This window comes from Tamandua tetradactyla, chromosome 5 (assembly GCF_023851605.1).
Source record: "Tamandua tetradactyla isolate mTamTet1 chromosome 5, mTamTet1.pri, whole genome shotgun sequence".
Taxonomy (NCBI): Eukaryota; Metazoa; Chordata; class Mammalia; order Pilosa; family Myrmecophagidae; genus Tamandua; species Tamandua tetradactyla.
This window is the reverse complement of record NC_135331.1, coordinates 51,879,295-51,895,825: the sequence shown is the minus strand read 5'-3', so window position 1 is coordinate 51,895,825 and position 16,531 is coordinate 51,879,295. Positions and strand designations below refer to the sequence as shown.

The following is a 16,531-nucleotide window of genomic DNA, read 5'->3' as shown; positions in this document are numbered from 1 at the left end:
TCAAAGGTTAATACCCACAATTGGGTATCATCTCTGGAGATGATGTAATCAAGTTTCCAGCCTACAATACTGAATAGGGATAAAAAGAAACGGCTGCCTCCACAAGATGATCAGGATTAAAACATGGTTTTTCTAGGGCACATAATCCTTTCAAACTGGCATAAATACGTGCCAAAAATTGCCTTCAAATTATCTGTTCTCTCCTTGGGCTAGATTTTAATTTATCTATTAACAACTAAATGTGCCCTTAGGCCCCTCTTGAGGCAGATTTCTAATAGCTGGAATTACCAAAAACAAGCACAAGGGCTGCTGAATTTTCCATCATCTTGTGTACTGTCTTCTGGGCTCAGCCCAGAGTCCCTTGGAAGTCTGTTCCTTGACCTGCCATGCCATTCCAGCCCAGCCTCTGCCCTGGCTTTCTGGGCACAGTAACGATGAGGGACAACCAGCACATGGAATGTTCCACTACCTCATGCCAATGAGGGAAAATAAAACAGTGTTCAGAAATGGAGTTTGCCAAGATTAGATTTCTTTTATGCCAGACTGAGTCACCACTGGCATAAACATATGCTGGTCACTATCAGAGAAAGTAGGCCAGAAGCTGTTAGAACTTAGAATCGAAACCAAAAGCCCCAAATTTTAGGCTGCACAATTCATCAACTTCTTTCGTACCTCAGTTGTTCTAACTGAAAATGGGCTTAACCCTGCTTGCCAGCCTCTTTCAGAGTTATTCTCAAGGGTAAAAAGTAATAAGCTATTTCAATCCTTGGGTTAAATGTTTGCATGAGACAGTCAATATAAAGTAAGATCATAGCGGCAAAGAATGTCATTCAGACATTGTGCTGATTAGTGGTTTTTGTAAAATCCTGTCCCCAAGGCATTTCCAACTCAAAATAGGTACATACCAGGCTCATATCCTCAGCTGGGGGCAGGGGGACAAACAAAATTACAAACTAACATTTTATGAATGCTTCTATTTCTGAAACTAATCATTGCTAAAGGAAGACGAAATGTTCTGATCAGCAGTATTGTCACATGATAGTGTGGACTTTCTGCGAAGAGATGAAATTGGAATAATCTATTAAACTCCTCACATTGGCTTCATGAATGGCCATCAGTGGCCTGCAATCAGGCAGAGCACATTAGCTGAATAAACATGCAAACTTCAATTTGTTTTTGTTTCTTTCATGATAATAATGTTATCATTGTTGTATTTGCACTAGGTCCAAGGGAAATGTCTTCTTTGAGTTAGAATCAAGGGCTATATCTCTGCTTCCCGCCTTCAATGCACTATTAGAAGGGCTCAGCGTACACTGTTGGATGAACTCGCTATCCTGTGTATATAAAGATAATGCTCTTGGAGGTGCAAGGATAGATCAATGGTAGATTCTCACTTGCCATGTAGGAGACCCGGGTTTGATTCCTGGTCCATGCACTTCCCCAAAAAACAAACAAACAAGCAAAACAAACAAAAGTTCAACAAATAATGCTGTGATAACGGGTTACAGACATGGAAAAAAAAATGTGAACCCGCTATATAGCATACAAAAATAAAAATTAAAAAATTCAATTAAAAAAAAGATAATACTGTTGAATGGAAAATGTGGCAGTGCCCAGCCCTGTGAGGGGTTCTGCAGAAGTACCCTCCCATGCGCTTTAGAATTACTTCCTCTACCATTGCATTCTACTCCATGCTTTGTGTGGTAGCTTGAATTACGTGCTCCAATGAAAGACATGTTCTCAATCTGTGTTCCTATGGGTTTGAACTCATGCGTAAAAAGGCCCTTTTGAAGATGTCATTTTTAGTTAAGATGTGACCAACCAAGTCAGGAAGATCTTAATCCATATTATTGGAGGCTTTGTAAAGAGAAGAAACCAGAAACCAGAAGTCAGAGAAGTCCATACAGGAAGAAGCAGGAAGTCAGTAGAAACCAGAAGCATAGATACAAGAGGAGAGAAAGAGATTGACACATGATGGGAGGCAGAGGTGCAAGCCAAGAAACTCTTGGTTTGCAGCACGCCATCACCAGGACACTGCAGACTTTAGGGAGAATGCGCGGCCATGCTGACATCTTGACTTTGGACTTCTATCCTCTGAAACCACGAACAAATAAATGCTTAAGCAAACTTCATTGGGTAGTATTTGTCATAGCAGCCTGGCAAACTAAGACAGCCTGCATCCTGGCTCTGTGATAGCCTGATTCACAATCAGCATGATTCCCAAAGGAGTTATTTTCTCATCTCCCCTTTACTCAAGCATTGCCTCCCTTCCAGACTCTAGGAAACTATAGTACCTGATCATGTGAGATGAACTGCAATTCAAGGTTGAGTTTTAACTCTTTGACTGTCCTAATTTCTGAATTCCTAATGAATTTTTTTGCCAATCTAATATTTTTAGTCTGCAGTCACTAAAATTTGTCCCCAAATGAGATGCAATATGGTACTTTTTGTCTTCCATGCCAAGAGAGGGTATATCGATCTAAATGATTTGGGATGAAAAGTATAATCTTCAAAACCCAATGTTCTCAGCAGTGATAAAGGAGCTGTGTATCTTTGGAAGGGGATGCAAAGAACTGAGGGAAAAACCAGCTTCCTTTATTGGCACAAAAGTTGAAGCTTTACTGAAGAAAACTGCATCAGAATTAAAACATTTGAAAATTTGGGTCTGAATATGAATAAATTTTGTCAGTAAGAATAAAAGCTTTCTTTGTGATTAAAATAAAATAACTGTCCAACCTATTGGCTTCCAGAGAACAATATTTAATAGAATTAAAAAAAAGAATTTTACACTCCTGCAAGTAAGTCCTTTCTTCCTCCACAAGACTGATAACAATGGGTCAAAACCCATTTTATGGAAGGGTTACGTGCACAAAGCCTCCCAGATGCATCACATCAGGATGAAAGATGCACTGTCAGGGCTCCCAGGTCCCATCTCTCATTGACCACAGTCATGAAATTTGGAGATAGATTCATCTTTTAAGCCACAGGTACTGTTTTAGTATGCTAATGCTGTCAGAATGCAATACACCAGAGATGGACTGGCGATATTTTATAAAGGGGGTTTATTTAGTTACACATTTACAGTTCTTCAGAGGAAAGGCAGCTTGCTTTCATCTGGGTTTCTCTGCCACATGGGAAGGCACACAGCAACATCTGCTGGCCCTCTCTCGTGGCTTCCGTGTTCAATTGACTTTCCCTGGGGCATGTCCTTTCGCATCTCTAGATGTCTGGGTCAGAGATCTTGAGTTGTCTTCTGACCTCTCTCTTTTAAGCCTCCAGCTAGTTAAACTAAACGTCACTCATTGCAGAAGACACTCCCTTTAGCCTACTGCAGATGTAATCAGCCATAGATGAATTTCACATGCTGATGATTTAAGTCCCCAGCGACAGAACAACTAGGCACCATCACCTGGCCAAGTTGACACCTAAACCTAACTACTGCAGTAGTTTCACTACAGCTTGATCTTTATGGCTATCGTTGATATTTTATTAATATCCAGCCCCAAATCTTCTAATTTCCACTTAAGTCTTGGAAGTAAAATGAAGAATAAAGAGATACTTTTAGTAACAACTGCATTAAGGGGCCTAAGGAAGCAGAGCATATTTAGTCAATAACTACCATTATCAAAATTGCCAAAGCCAAGATGAAACAGTTTACATTTTATCACATCAGAGCCAAATACTATAAGTGGGAGTTTTTATTTCTGATTCAAAAACCCAAACCATAGACTTACACAGAGAAATCACCAGTCTCCTGCATTTTCAGTGACCCCATTATCCCTTTCACTGGCTTGCATCACCTGAACAAGTCTTGGAGTCTAAAGAAAGTGATGAGGATATAATACTTGATACTTTGGGGTTCCTCTAACCCTCTCAGTCTTGCATAATATATTTGCATCATATGAGTGGCAGGCTGAATAATGACCCCTGAAAAGTGTTCATGTTCTATTTCCCAGAATGTTATCCTACAGGGTAAAGGGATTTTGTAGTTATGATTAAATGAATGATTTTGAGATGGGGAGTGTGATTGTCAGGTTCACGTGTCAACTTAGCCAGGTGATGGTGCCCAGTTGTCTGGTCAAGCAAGCTTGGTCTGTCTGTTGCTGTGAGGACATTTCAGGGACTTAAATCATGAGCACATTGGTTGCATCCACAGTTGATTACATCTGCAGTCAGCTAAGGGGAGTGTCTTCTGCAATGAGTGACCTGCAATTAATCTAATCACCTAAAGATTTTTAAGAAGAATTCAGAAGAGACAATCTCTCTTTCTGCTTCAGCAGGCCAACCTCTCCTAGGAGGTCATTGAAGACCTTCATTGGAGCTGCCAGTTCACGGCCTGCCCTACAGCTTTTGGATTCTTTTGTCCCCACAGTTGCATGATACAATTATAAATTTCATATTTACAGATATACCCTGTTGGTTCTGTTTCTTTAGAGATGCCTGACTAACACAGAGAGATTATACTGGATTAGAATAGGTGGGCAATGTAATCACAGCAGTAAGAAAAGGGCAGCAGAATCAAAGCAAGAAAAGGAAGGTAAAAAGAAGGAACTTGAGGTTGAAGTGATGTGTTTTGAAGATGGAGGGAGGAGTCATGCAGGCAGCTTACAGAAGCTGGAAAACACAAGGAAATGGAGTTCCTCCAGAAAGAAGGCAGCCCTACTGATACCTGGATTTTAGACTTCTGGCCTCCAGAACTATGAGAGAATATATTTGAATTGTTTTAAACCACTAGGTTTATGGTAACTTGTTATAGCAGCGAAGGAAATCAATATTTTATGAAATTTTCAGCTTTGATTCTTAAGGAAACTTGCTGTATCCTCTTTTAAATTACCTCCTGAAACAATACTGTGGAAGGGCTTACTGAAGCCCTCAGAGAACATCTGCTGGAATCTGGACTCTTCAGACAAATGTACACTCACTTCTCTGATTAGGAAATTATCCCATGCTTTTACAGACCAAGAGAACAGAGCCTACTGTTTTCCAGAAGATTGCTTCAGGAGAAACTATTTCAGTGAAGCTGAAATTAAAGTTCTTTCTGGGAAATGACAGAAGTTGTACATTAGACCATGAATTTCCCAACTCCCTCTTTCTATTTGGATCTCCTTATAGTAGTTCTTTTATCTGCATTTCACTAAAGCTGAACAAATCTATTTCCCATCATGATGTAAACCCTCTGGGATCAGACAACTGAGCCTTCTTCTAAGCACTTTCAGTCTCTTAAGTAAATGTAAAGACATCGTAAGGCCAAAGTGCTTGTATATTTAGAAGTAGGAAATGGAGTGGTTTTGGGTCAACAGGCCTATTTTTTTCAAATGCCTCAAAGGTATTCTTTGCTGTTTTTTGGGTTTACACATTTGATTTCTATAATCAGTTTGTTGCTGTGAGGTCAGCCCAAAGACCCTAACAAAACCAAAAAATCATAACATAAAAACCAAGTTTAAAATGGAAAATAATTTCAAAGAAATGGAAAAGAGGGTGATTTATTAGCATGTGTCCCTCAGGAAAAATCTTGTTTTTCTTATATAAGAGCTCTGTTAAACCAGATGGACCTTCCAATAGACCCCAAACTCATCATGGAAAACATTAACTATGCTTGGAATTTCCTGCAATTGAGTCCTTTCAGGGGCACTCTCCTGGAAGATGTTATTAACCAATGCAGAAAATGTCTTTTATTACTAGTCATATGCAATTGCCTTTATATTTAAGCTTGCTAGATTTTTATAAAAATTATCTATAAGAGTACAACAAAAGGCAAATTATGTTATAAACTGTTGTTTTTTTAATCTGGATACTCAACTACCATTGAAATTTGTCCTTCTCATATTTGTTAACCCCAGAGACTTCAATTTTCACCATTTTGACCTCTAGAGCTGATGATTTCATTAAAGATGCTATGGCACAGCAGTCATCACCTATTGTTGAATAAAGAGGTTAGAATTTTTTTTAAAAACTGTCTCACAACAATGTTTTCAAAGATTTGTTCAAAACATTGAAGCTGATTTTTTTTTTCTGATAAAACAATAAGCATGGCCATGAGATGTAAAGAAGGGATAGAGCATGTTTCTGTTATAAAGCAATCCTGAATCCTAATGGAGTATTGAAAGTACCATGATTTGGAATAGAACCCAGCACTGGTTGTCTTAAAAGAGAGGTAATCATCTTATAGAGGGTTTAAATCAGAGTCATCATTACATTTGGGAATCAGAAAATGAAATCTGGGAGGAAAGCTCTAGAACCACCCTGGAAATTAGGATGCTGAGTGGTTGCAATGGTTTTGAAGTGCCAGAAGTCTTAGGAGGCAGGGAAATGATAGCTAGCTTATTTTCATCTCAATCAAGGACAGGCTGAGAAGCTTCAAATGTAGCTTTGAAGAATATGAGTCAAATGTAAGAAAGAATTTTGTAATGGTGAGTGTCTCTTAACAGCCAGGCCAAGCAAACAGATGCTAGGTGAACAGACCAGGTGAACACGTGCTAGGACCAGGATAGGAAGGAGTTCCCCTCCCCAGGTGGGCGTGCTGCTGTGTGCTCCCTTACCTCCCTGCTGTACCCTTGGTTTCTTGCCCCTCCGTCTTCTAGCTTCATTTTCCTCCCTGACTTGACTGTTAGGGTCCAAAGGAGAATCCAAGCTGAGAACCCTAAAGAACCCTTCCCCTACTGCTTCTTCTGATGATTTCAGAGCCTAATAAATGATTCTGATTCTTAGAAGGAAAAGTCAAATTTGTTTTTTATGACTGCTATGAAAGGAGACAGCACAATATTTCTTCAAGGGCCTTTACAAGTAGTTGCCACATGATGCAAACTGGAAAAAGAGGACAGATTTCTCATGAGGTCTGGACAGATGGCCCATGTGAATGCTTGCAGAGTCCTCCCTAGTGGTGGATTCCAAGAAAAAAAAATCACTGCTGGGCTTCTGTTTTGGTTTCTAATCTGAGCATAACTGAAAATTGACCTGCAATGAGGATTTTTAAATGTATTTTGATTCTGACTTTGAGGAGCAAGCTTTCAACCGCATCTCTAAAAGCATGGAGGAAAACTGACACATGTCCGGCATTGAGGGAAGCATTTCATATTCAGTGCTGACATGTGGCACTGTCTGATCATCTGTGTCCATAATGTTATAGCTCTCTTTTTTGAGATGCTGGTTCTTTGGAAACTGTGATGCTAATTCAATATCATCTGCAAGTTCATTTATGTCCAGCTCCAGAACATGTACTAGCAGAGAGCTGCAGAGGGAGCATTTTTGGTGTCTGCACAGCTCTGGGTGAAACTGAGAAAGCTGGTCTAGTTCTCTCAGTGCACAGCAGGGTTTTGCTTCTTCTTGAGATAAAAGCTTGAGCAGCAAACTGTGCATATGTAGAGAAGGGAATTGTCCAGAACCAAAGTACACGTCATTCATGCATTGTGCTTCTTTCCTGTGTCTAACCCAGAAGCTGCAAAGTAGAAGCTAAAAGAGTGTAATGAATTCACTGTCAGAGTTAGGAGACCTGAGCTCTGCTCTGGGCCTGCCGTCACCTCCTGAGTAACTCAGACCAGGGACCTGACCATTCTGTATAATATCATGTGATAACTAGACAGCATCAAAAGAGGGCACCCCACTGCTAATGCACTTGTTTCTAATGATCACATGTTATTAATAATTTCCAATACAGAAATGGGAATTTAAAAGGCTTTTTCCTTAAACTCTTTAGATTCTATCACCTTAATTCTGAAAGGAATGAAAAAATGCGGACAGGAATGCTTTTCAAGCATGCAACATAGTTAATTTGCAACATCAAATCATCTTTTTGATTATATCTCACGGCTACTTACCCGAGGGGCTTTGAGATTTTTGAAGGAAAGTGTGAATCGATGCCTGTGAATTCAGCTATTCCCATAAAGGGGTTTCCCCTCTAAATGGATTTAGAAATACTCAAAGAAATCAAGCGTGCTACATTTTGATCCAGATTCACTGAACCCACATTTCATACCATTCGTCAATTAATACCCTAACGATAGACTTATCAGTAAATTTGAAAAATCAAAGGAAAATTTATGAACCTGATTTTCCTTTTGAATGCGATGGGATTCTCTTCTCCTCTCAGAATCTCCCAAACTGTCATAAGTGGAAATGTTTTGCAGAAATATTGAAAAAAAAAAGAATTTCTGTAAAATGAGTGTGTTTTGAAAGAAAGTCATTAAGTGGACTTGGGTTTAAGGTTCTACTGCCTGTACCTGAAGCAAGCAAATGGAAAATTGTAGTTGGAGAACAAACCACTGCTGGGAACTCTTTGGATGACGTCCATCAAGCACACACACACAGAGAGACATTTATAGAGCCACACGTGGAAGAGACATCGCCCAACAACTTCCGGGAGGCTCCCCTCCTACAATTTTCTCACCATCCCATGGATGCCAGACTTCTGGCTGGTGCCTTGCAGACGTGGAATAAACTCCATGAGATTGAATCAGCAACCAGTTTTTAGGAAGGCTTCTCCACCTCCCCATTCTCACCAATTTGCTGCGAAGCAGAGAGGAAAGCCTGCCCCCATGCATGTCCGTGGAAATGATAATGGTATTCTCTATCCCCCCCAAATAATAATAATTTAGGATTTTAAATGAGCACACTGTTCTCTTCTCTGTATGGAGATCAAATGTTTCCATTTGAAATACGGCCACAGATCTGGCTTTTTTCCTCTTCAGTCCTGTCTTTCCTCCCACGCGTCCCCATATGGGAGGCGCGCATGCGCACGCGCGCACACACACACACACACACACACACACACACACACACACACACACACGGCGCCTTTTACGTAATTGGTTGACAAGATTGATCTTTCACTTCAATTGCTTTGATTCAAAATCTGCCCACCATTCGTGGGAGGCAAAGAATGGTAGATGAGATGTTTGCTTTAATAAAGAGGCTGTGAAAGGGATGGCATGGGAAAGGTATGGGATACGTCTTTTCTGTGTAGTCTGGACTCTATAGGAGAGTGACGAGTGCTATGGAATGCAACACATAAATTCTCCTATTTCAAATGTGCAACTCTTAGATTGGATCTTTTTTTAACTGCTAGATTAATTCTTTATTAACAGAACTTTGAAACCAGGCACCCTGGTCAAAAATCCTTAATGAATCATATGCTGGTGTTCATTTTATGTCTAAATGGCTCCTCCAACCTCTATTTACCTATACAAATTTCTTACTCACCACTTCCCTGTACAAATCCCATGCCCGACTGCATTATTTCTCTAGCACTCCATAAACAGTCATTGAGTCATGCTACACCCTTTGCGCAGTCTGCTCTCTCTCTCCTCCTCCTCCTCCTCTTCCTCCTCTCTGCTCATCTTGGTATTTCTCCTTCCTCACTATCCAGCATCAGTGACCTTTCCAGTGCAACTTCTCCCTGACGCCTACAGTTCCTGGTGAATGAAGTCTCTTCAAAGTGTAGGAGAGTTACGCTTTGCATAACTTATGCAGCCTTTTTGCATAGCTGTCCTACCACACTAAACTGTAAAAATGCAAGAGGCAACTCTTGCTTTGCATCCCTGGCACCTAGCATAGTGCCCCCAACACGCAGTGTGTATAGGGTTTTTCCAAGTATGTATTGGGTAATTATTATGTCCTAGATGCCAGCCAAACTCTGGGATTCAAAAATGAATATGGTCCAGCTCTCAAGCTGCTCACAGACTAATGAGGAAGATACAGATGCAAATAAGTAATGGCAACAGTACGCGATCATTTCCAGAGTAGAAGAACCAGACATGGTTGAGGCATAAAAGAGCAAGATTGAATGCTATTTGGGGTGGAACAAGAGAAGGTTTCATAAAGAAGGTTATGCTACAGTTGGGTCTTGAAGGATATATAGGAGTTTGCCTGACTGACCAAGAAGGCCAAAAGAAATCCAGGATTGAAGGACCAACATGTAAAGGGATACAGAGGCATGAAACAAAAAGAAGTTTCAGGGCAGTGTAAGCAGTTCTCTTTCAGGTAGTTCCTTAGGAGACAGCAGAAAGCAGAAAGTAGGAGAGAGCAGAGGGGAGGCTGGAATGGGGGATGGAAGCCAGACCATGAGGAATGGCAGGTGACATATTAGGCAGTTTAGGTATTATCCCCTGAGCTACTGGAGGCCATTGAAGGCATTTGGGGAAATGTCAAAATCTGAAGGCAAGTAATAAGTGTTAAAAAGTAATAATGATGACAACCTAAATGTCCGTCAGTGGGTGAATGGTTAAACAATCTGGAATATTTCTTCCATGGAATACTAATCAGCAACAAAAAGGAGCAAACTGTTGACACAAACAATAACTTGGATGGATCTCAAGGACATTGTGATGCATGAAAAAAGTCTGTTTCAAAGGCTACATACTGCACGATCTGATTTGTATAACATTCTTGAAATAACAAAATTATAGAGATTGAGAATGGATTATTGCTTGCCAGGGGTTAAGTACTGAGAAGGAGTTTGTGGATGTGCTATAAAGGGGTGGCATGATGCTGCCTTGGGGTGATGGTTATACAAATTATACGGGTGATAAAATTGCACAAGACGTATAAACACCCGCATGCACAAATGAATACATGAATTCGGGATTGTATCAGTTTCAATGCACTATTTTTTATTTTTGTGGTCTAGTTATACAGGGTGTCACCACTGGGAAAAACTAAGTTATGGATACACAGAAGCTGTATATCTTTTTAAAAATTTCTGTGAATCTATAATTATTTCCCCCCACAATTCAAAATAATGACAAAAATGGTAAAATGGGGTTATCCTAAAGAAATGAAAAAAAAAGGGGACGAGAAGTTTTTAAAGTGGGATTTAAAGATTAGCACTCAGACAATATTTCTTCTTGTAAAGGATTCTCCTAAGAATTTCAAAGTATGTTTTATATAATTATACAGAACAAAGTTTATATTGACATAAATAAATATGTTCAGACTCATTTTTTTTCTCAGTGAAATTGGATCATCAATATTTAAATTGTTTTAGAACTAAAATAATTTTGGAATTGAGGGGGTGGGGAACTACAAATGTGCACATTCTGAACGACAAAAGCTCTGAGGGCATGTTAAATACTAGTAGCCAGGTCATTCTAAAATATTTTTTTAAAACCCAAACAAATAAAGCAAACCTGGTCTGACTTCCACTCTGTAACCTTCTTAGGATGAAAGATTCATGTATGTAACCTACGTCTATAATGCATATGTTTATAATGGATGATTATAAGTGTATGTCAACTAATACAGAGAGATGAACTCTGAGATTAAAAACACAAGCAAAATGAAAACAAAGAACTCTTCCACAATAACAAAGCACGACCATAAAACTCTAGGACAAAAACAGTCCTGTACATATGGGATAGTCCCCAGGATAAATATTAGGTGGAATTTGGTTCCACATTAGTTCTTTTGAGCTGATTTTTAACATTAGCATAGCATGCTATTCTAGTGCATTTAAAAGATCTTCAGCCTTGAAATAAACAATAGCCAATTTTATGCAAGATTCTTGCATAATGATGGTATGAATGTGACAGTGACTTTGAACATTTATTCTTGCAGAATTCAGATGTTTTGCACAATTGTATATCAATTACTTCTAAGACTCTGACTTCATGAGTTCTGGACTAATGGATGGTGATCACAGGCTAGGCTATAAGTTGGGTCTTAAAAATTATAAGGCATGATGTGAGTAGAAGGTATTCTATTCAGTTAGGAGGGTTGTAAGTGGGTCCTTAGCTGCCAGGTAGAACCTTACAGGAGGGTTGGGAGCTGAGAAGAAGCCCCTGGGATAGCAAAATGGGTAACAGACATGGGTAAAAATACTCATGACCCAAGATGCAACCATTAAGCTTGAAAATAAAGCTGGAACAGATAGTAGTCTCAAATGGATAAACTGATTTGGCCAGGTATGTAATGATGCCCAAACCATAGCTTTCATAAGAGTGTCTCACCATAAATAATTCTTTCTACTGGTTAGGTTTTTTTGTTTGTTTGCTTAGGTGTATTTTGCCAACATCAATGTAAGTCATTTTCTGCAGAAATCCAACAAGTGCATTCTTGTGTACCCAGTTATAACAGGGTTTCTAGCACAAAGTAGGTGCTCGTTAAATAATTGCCGACTGAATGAATGCCTTTTCACTTTATAACACTCGTTTTTGACAAATTTTGAGTGGTAGATATTTCGGGGATTCTAATGAAAGCTCCGAACGCTCTCCTCAGGAAAATACACAATATTTTAAACTAAGTGTTCATAGATCCCAGATTAAGCTGTCTATGGAAACCATTTCCAAGGATGGAAAGGTATAACTGCCATTAGTTGCTAACTTTCCGTTTTAATTACTTCATGCATTCTCCAGTTTATCCAAGCCAATTATCTCCCCCACTCTATAGCATTATCTCTTTATTTTTGCCATTTATTATTATTATTAATAAATGGTTCTTATACGTGACATCAATGTCAAAAATATAATTTAGCTAATAAAAATATTTGTATATTTTTAATAAAGGATATAGCTAAATTCCTCCCCCCGACCAACCTTAAGGAAGTTTTAGTGTATATTTGACTAATTTCATAATGTCTTTCATAGAGATCATTCTGAGTAGAATTTGAAGAGCAAGAGGTAAAGTCTTAATCACACACACAAAAACCACCCCCTTGTCATAGATGGAGTACATAATAAAAGGAGTAGTATAGAAGGGGCATCTTGGTTAGCTGTTATACATTTAAGCCCCAGATGGCTAGCTTTTTGTCACATAAGAACCGCCTTTAGTTGCCAGTAATAAATGATGTCCATGTGAATCTTGCCAGTGCACTGAAATTTAGGAAAATAGGAACAGTTATTGTCCAACCTGAGCTAAGCTGTTATTACCCATAAAGCCGTAATGGAAAGCTTCTGACTTCTGAAAGCCCTCCTAAGGCCACACTCTCCCAACATAATGATCCACAAGCATTTATGAAACTCTGCCTCAAGGAATGAGGGGCGTTAACTTTTCATTTTTCTGGGTTTACCAAACGAAAGCCCAGTGTGCTGCTAAAATGCTGGAGGCCACACACCAAACTCTCTCTGTGATCTGCCTTAAACCTGGAGTTTCCCATCCTAGGGTCCTGCCTAGGAAGGCAGCAGCTCTTCTCCATCTCAGCAGTGCTGAAGTGCATGCAGAGAGCAGTGCTGGGTCCACAGGGCAGTTCTGGGTGCCTGCCACAGCAGCAGCAGGAGAAAATGCCAATGCACTCAAGACTGCAGACTCATTTAGAGAACTGTTACTGTATGGCTCTGATCTCCAACATGGAAGTATTAGGAAAGCAGAGCCTTTCCCACTGCTGACACTTCTAGAGTTGAAGTGCTTGAATTTATACTGCAGTTGGGTCACAAAGCTTTGGCTATGCTTGTCCCACTTCCACCCCCCAACCCTCACAGGCTTTCTTAATGTTTCAAAAATAAATCAAAACAACATGCTTGATTTTTTTTGTAATGGGAAGCTTTCCCATGACTCTGCAAAGAAACTTTTTTCAGAGACAACTTTAACAGAAATAGGCTTAAATGCTTATTTCAGAGAACCCATAAGGGAAACACTGAGTCCTAGATATGCATTAGTTTAATTGTACAAATTTCCTTCTATCCTACATCTGGTTCTTAACAAAGATGAAGGATGATTTAATGTAAATAATTGACAAAATCATATCTGCAACTTGAGTAACCAAAGATTTTGGAGGATGCATCTTTAACTTCTCTATACTCTCAAATACTTTTAGAGACAAGAAGCACAATAGTTATAAAGAAATAAAGACAAGAAGTCTCAGTACAAGGCCAGTCTAATGAGGAGACAGGAGCCACATAATTAAATAATGAAATTCTCTACTTATCAATTTTTTTTTCTTTGCATGGGCAGGCACCGGGAATCCAACAGGGGTCTCTGGCATGGCAGATGAGAACTCTGCCTGCTGAGCCACCATTGCCTATCCTCTACTTATCAAATTTAAGTCATTTCCTATTAAAGTGAGGGTCAACTATTGCCAGGAAGATTTCCAACTGTGGAAAACTACATAGAAGAAGAGGATGTTTAAAATTTATGAGGAAACTAGTGGTACGACAACAATTGACTTTCTCTACATTTCATGACAAAGTCTTTCAAACAATAATTAGATTTAAAGCATAGCAGTGTTCAATCTACATTTACCATTGTAGGTGTTTCTTCTTGCAACAAAACTTCCTTAAAAGCTGTGCATGGCATTTGCTGCCTTGGTCTTTCAAACAATAAATTAAGAGTGCAGCACTAAATTGGAAACTATTTTTGATAGCATAATCACAGTCTGTACCACAAAATAGGATCAACACATTTGCTGTTGAAAACTACCGTGATCTAACTACCCCTTTCCAATAATACAACACAATAATAGTCGCATTATTCTCTGTGAACTGGAAATAAGCTCCTAAAGTGATCACGGCACTTTAAAATAAGCAAATGGACCACATTTTTCAAAAATGTTGCATGCGCACACACACACGCACACACTCACCTTTGGGTTTTCCAAGCTCCTAAGGAGCTATTTTAAACCCACCTGAGAATTCTAAATAAACAACCCACCAATGAATAAGTCACTTTTCATAAACGAAGAACTGTATGCAGTGCATCCGTATAGAACACGGAAACACAGGAAGAGGGAATCTTACATGCATACCTATATTTCATGCCAGTCTGCTTTGCGGTGGACTCCTTCAGAGAAATGTGGTGTTGAGGGGTGAAGGTCCCCAGGCTGCGCGCGATGATCGCTACCGTACGGAATCTGGCCCGGGCGGCGTTCACCACATTGGGGGCGGTGGAGCTCTGCTTGCTCAGAAGTCGGTCCTCACCATTCCGACTCTTCAAATTGTGCTCTGTGCAGGCTATGGAGACTTGCATTGCTTCCCCGGGCAGCGTTCGGTCCCTCTCAGAACCCCAGGACACAGGCAGTCACGAGAGGTTGAGCAGTCAGGGCCGGGGGGTGGGGGCGATTTCTGCTCGTCTTTTAATCCCTCCTTGTAACACCCCCTTCCTAGGGATGCCGGCAGAGGAGTCCTCGCGGCTGATTCCAGAGCCGGGAAAGTGGCCGGAGTGGCTGCGGTGCAGGACGGAGTCCCGGGGACCGAGAGAAGTAAACAGCCAGCCCTGCCTGAAGTTGTCACGGCAGCTGGCGAGCGGATCAGGCTCGCAAATCTTCCCGGGCAGCAATCTCGGCTGATTAAACAGCCAAATCCATGCAGTCGGAAGGCTTGGGCAGAAGCCTAGAGCTGAGCGTTCATCTCCGCACGCAGACCCGCCTGGAGCCGGTCGGCGGAGTCTGAATGCGGGCTCGCCTCTGGGCGATGGCTCAGATCCACGCAGGCATACCGCAAGATGCGCCTCCAGCACCCTCCGGACCACAGGCGAGATGCTCAGCTGGCGCGCCCAGCAGCCCAAGCAGCAACTAATCACGAGCCGGTCCTCGGGGGCCGGGGGTCTCCATCCACTCGGGCGGTCAGTTCCGTCTCTCCCCCGCGCCGGGAGGACGTAGGGGGCGCTGCTCAGGACCCCTCCCCACTCATTCTTTGGGGCAATCCGGGCGATGGGTGGCTGAGCCGGCACTGACACGGCTTGGCAGCTGCACGGCGGAGTAGGCAGTTCCCTTTAAGGAGCTCCTCGCCTTCGAGTGTGCGGTGGGAAGATCACTTTCGCCAGACTCCTATTGTTAACAAAATTCAGAGGGCTGTTCAATTAAGGGGGATGGGGTGTGGGGGGCTCTGCCCAGACTGAGATCAAATCCTGCTGCAACACAACAGTTGGAACTGGGGGGGGGGGGGGGAAGCAGAGAGGGGGTGCTTCTGCCACGGAACATACCAGTGAATTAACACGTGAATTCTCTGTGACTGGCTTGCTGAAATGTAGCTTGAAATCCCCGTTATTAGCCTTGTCGTGGGTCGTTTTCCCCCTGGCATGTTATTTCTTAGGCAGGTTAAGTTTGGAGTTTCCTGAAGAGCCACTGTGCAGACTTTTTGGAGTCAGTTCAGCTAACTTGCTGCAAAATCTATCCTGGCTACCCGAAGGGGGCAGGGATGGGGGAGGGGCAGTCCCTGAGCACCTCTGGGAGCCACTTCCGTGGTGAGCAGCAGTTCCTCCTCAGTTAGGGAAAGTCCCAGCCTGACTAACCACACACGCTCTGGGCACTACTCAGCGGGGGCCAGCTGGTGAGGACAACAAGCGCTGTGGCAGGTCAAAGGGACTCTGAACCCACTTGAAGCTGGGAACACTGCTTGGTTTATCGTCAGGTGCAAAACAACTGCTCAATTAATGTGGTTGAACCAAATTCAACCAACTGGCTGATAAAAGTGTATTCTTAAATTTGAAATATATAGAAGAAAAACCAATCTCATAGATTTACTTATAATTAAATTATGGCTTTTGCAAAGTGTTTCTAAATGTGGCACCCAATAGACACTGGTGCCTAGCAAAAAAGAAACAGCATTTAAATTAGCAATATTTGTGAGCACCATCTCTGTACTAGGTGACAGGGCGAAATATGGAGAGA

At 41.2% G+C, this 16,531-nt stretch overlaps 1 protein-coding gene across 2 annotated transcripts in view; it reads right to left on the bottom strand.

Moving 5' to 3' along the window:
• Positions 1-16,531, bottom strand: part of KCNAB1 (potassium voltage-gated channel subfamily A regulatory beta subunit 1) — a 443,831-nt gene that overhangs the window by 275,625 nt on the left and 151,675 nt on the right. The window contains exon 1 of one of the 2 annotated variants that reach the window (XM_077160854.1): positions 14,669-15,362. The exons of the other annotated variant lie outside the window; for it this stretch is intronic. Coding sequence (XP_077016969.1) covers positions 14,669-14,889 — 221 coding nt within the window. The 5' untranslated portion in view covers positions 14,890-15,362. Of the gene's footprint in view, positions 1-14,668; positions 15,363-16,531 lie in introns of those variants that run through there. 2 annotated transcript variants of the gene reach the window in all.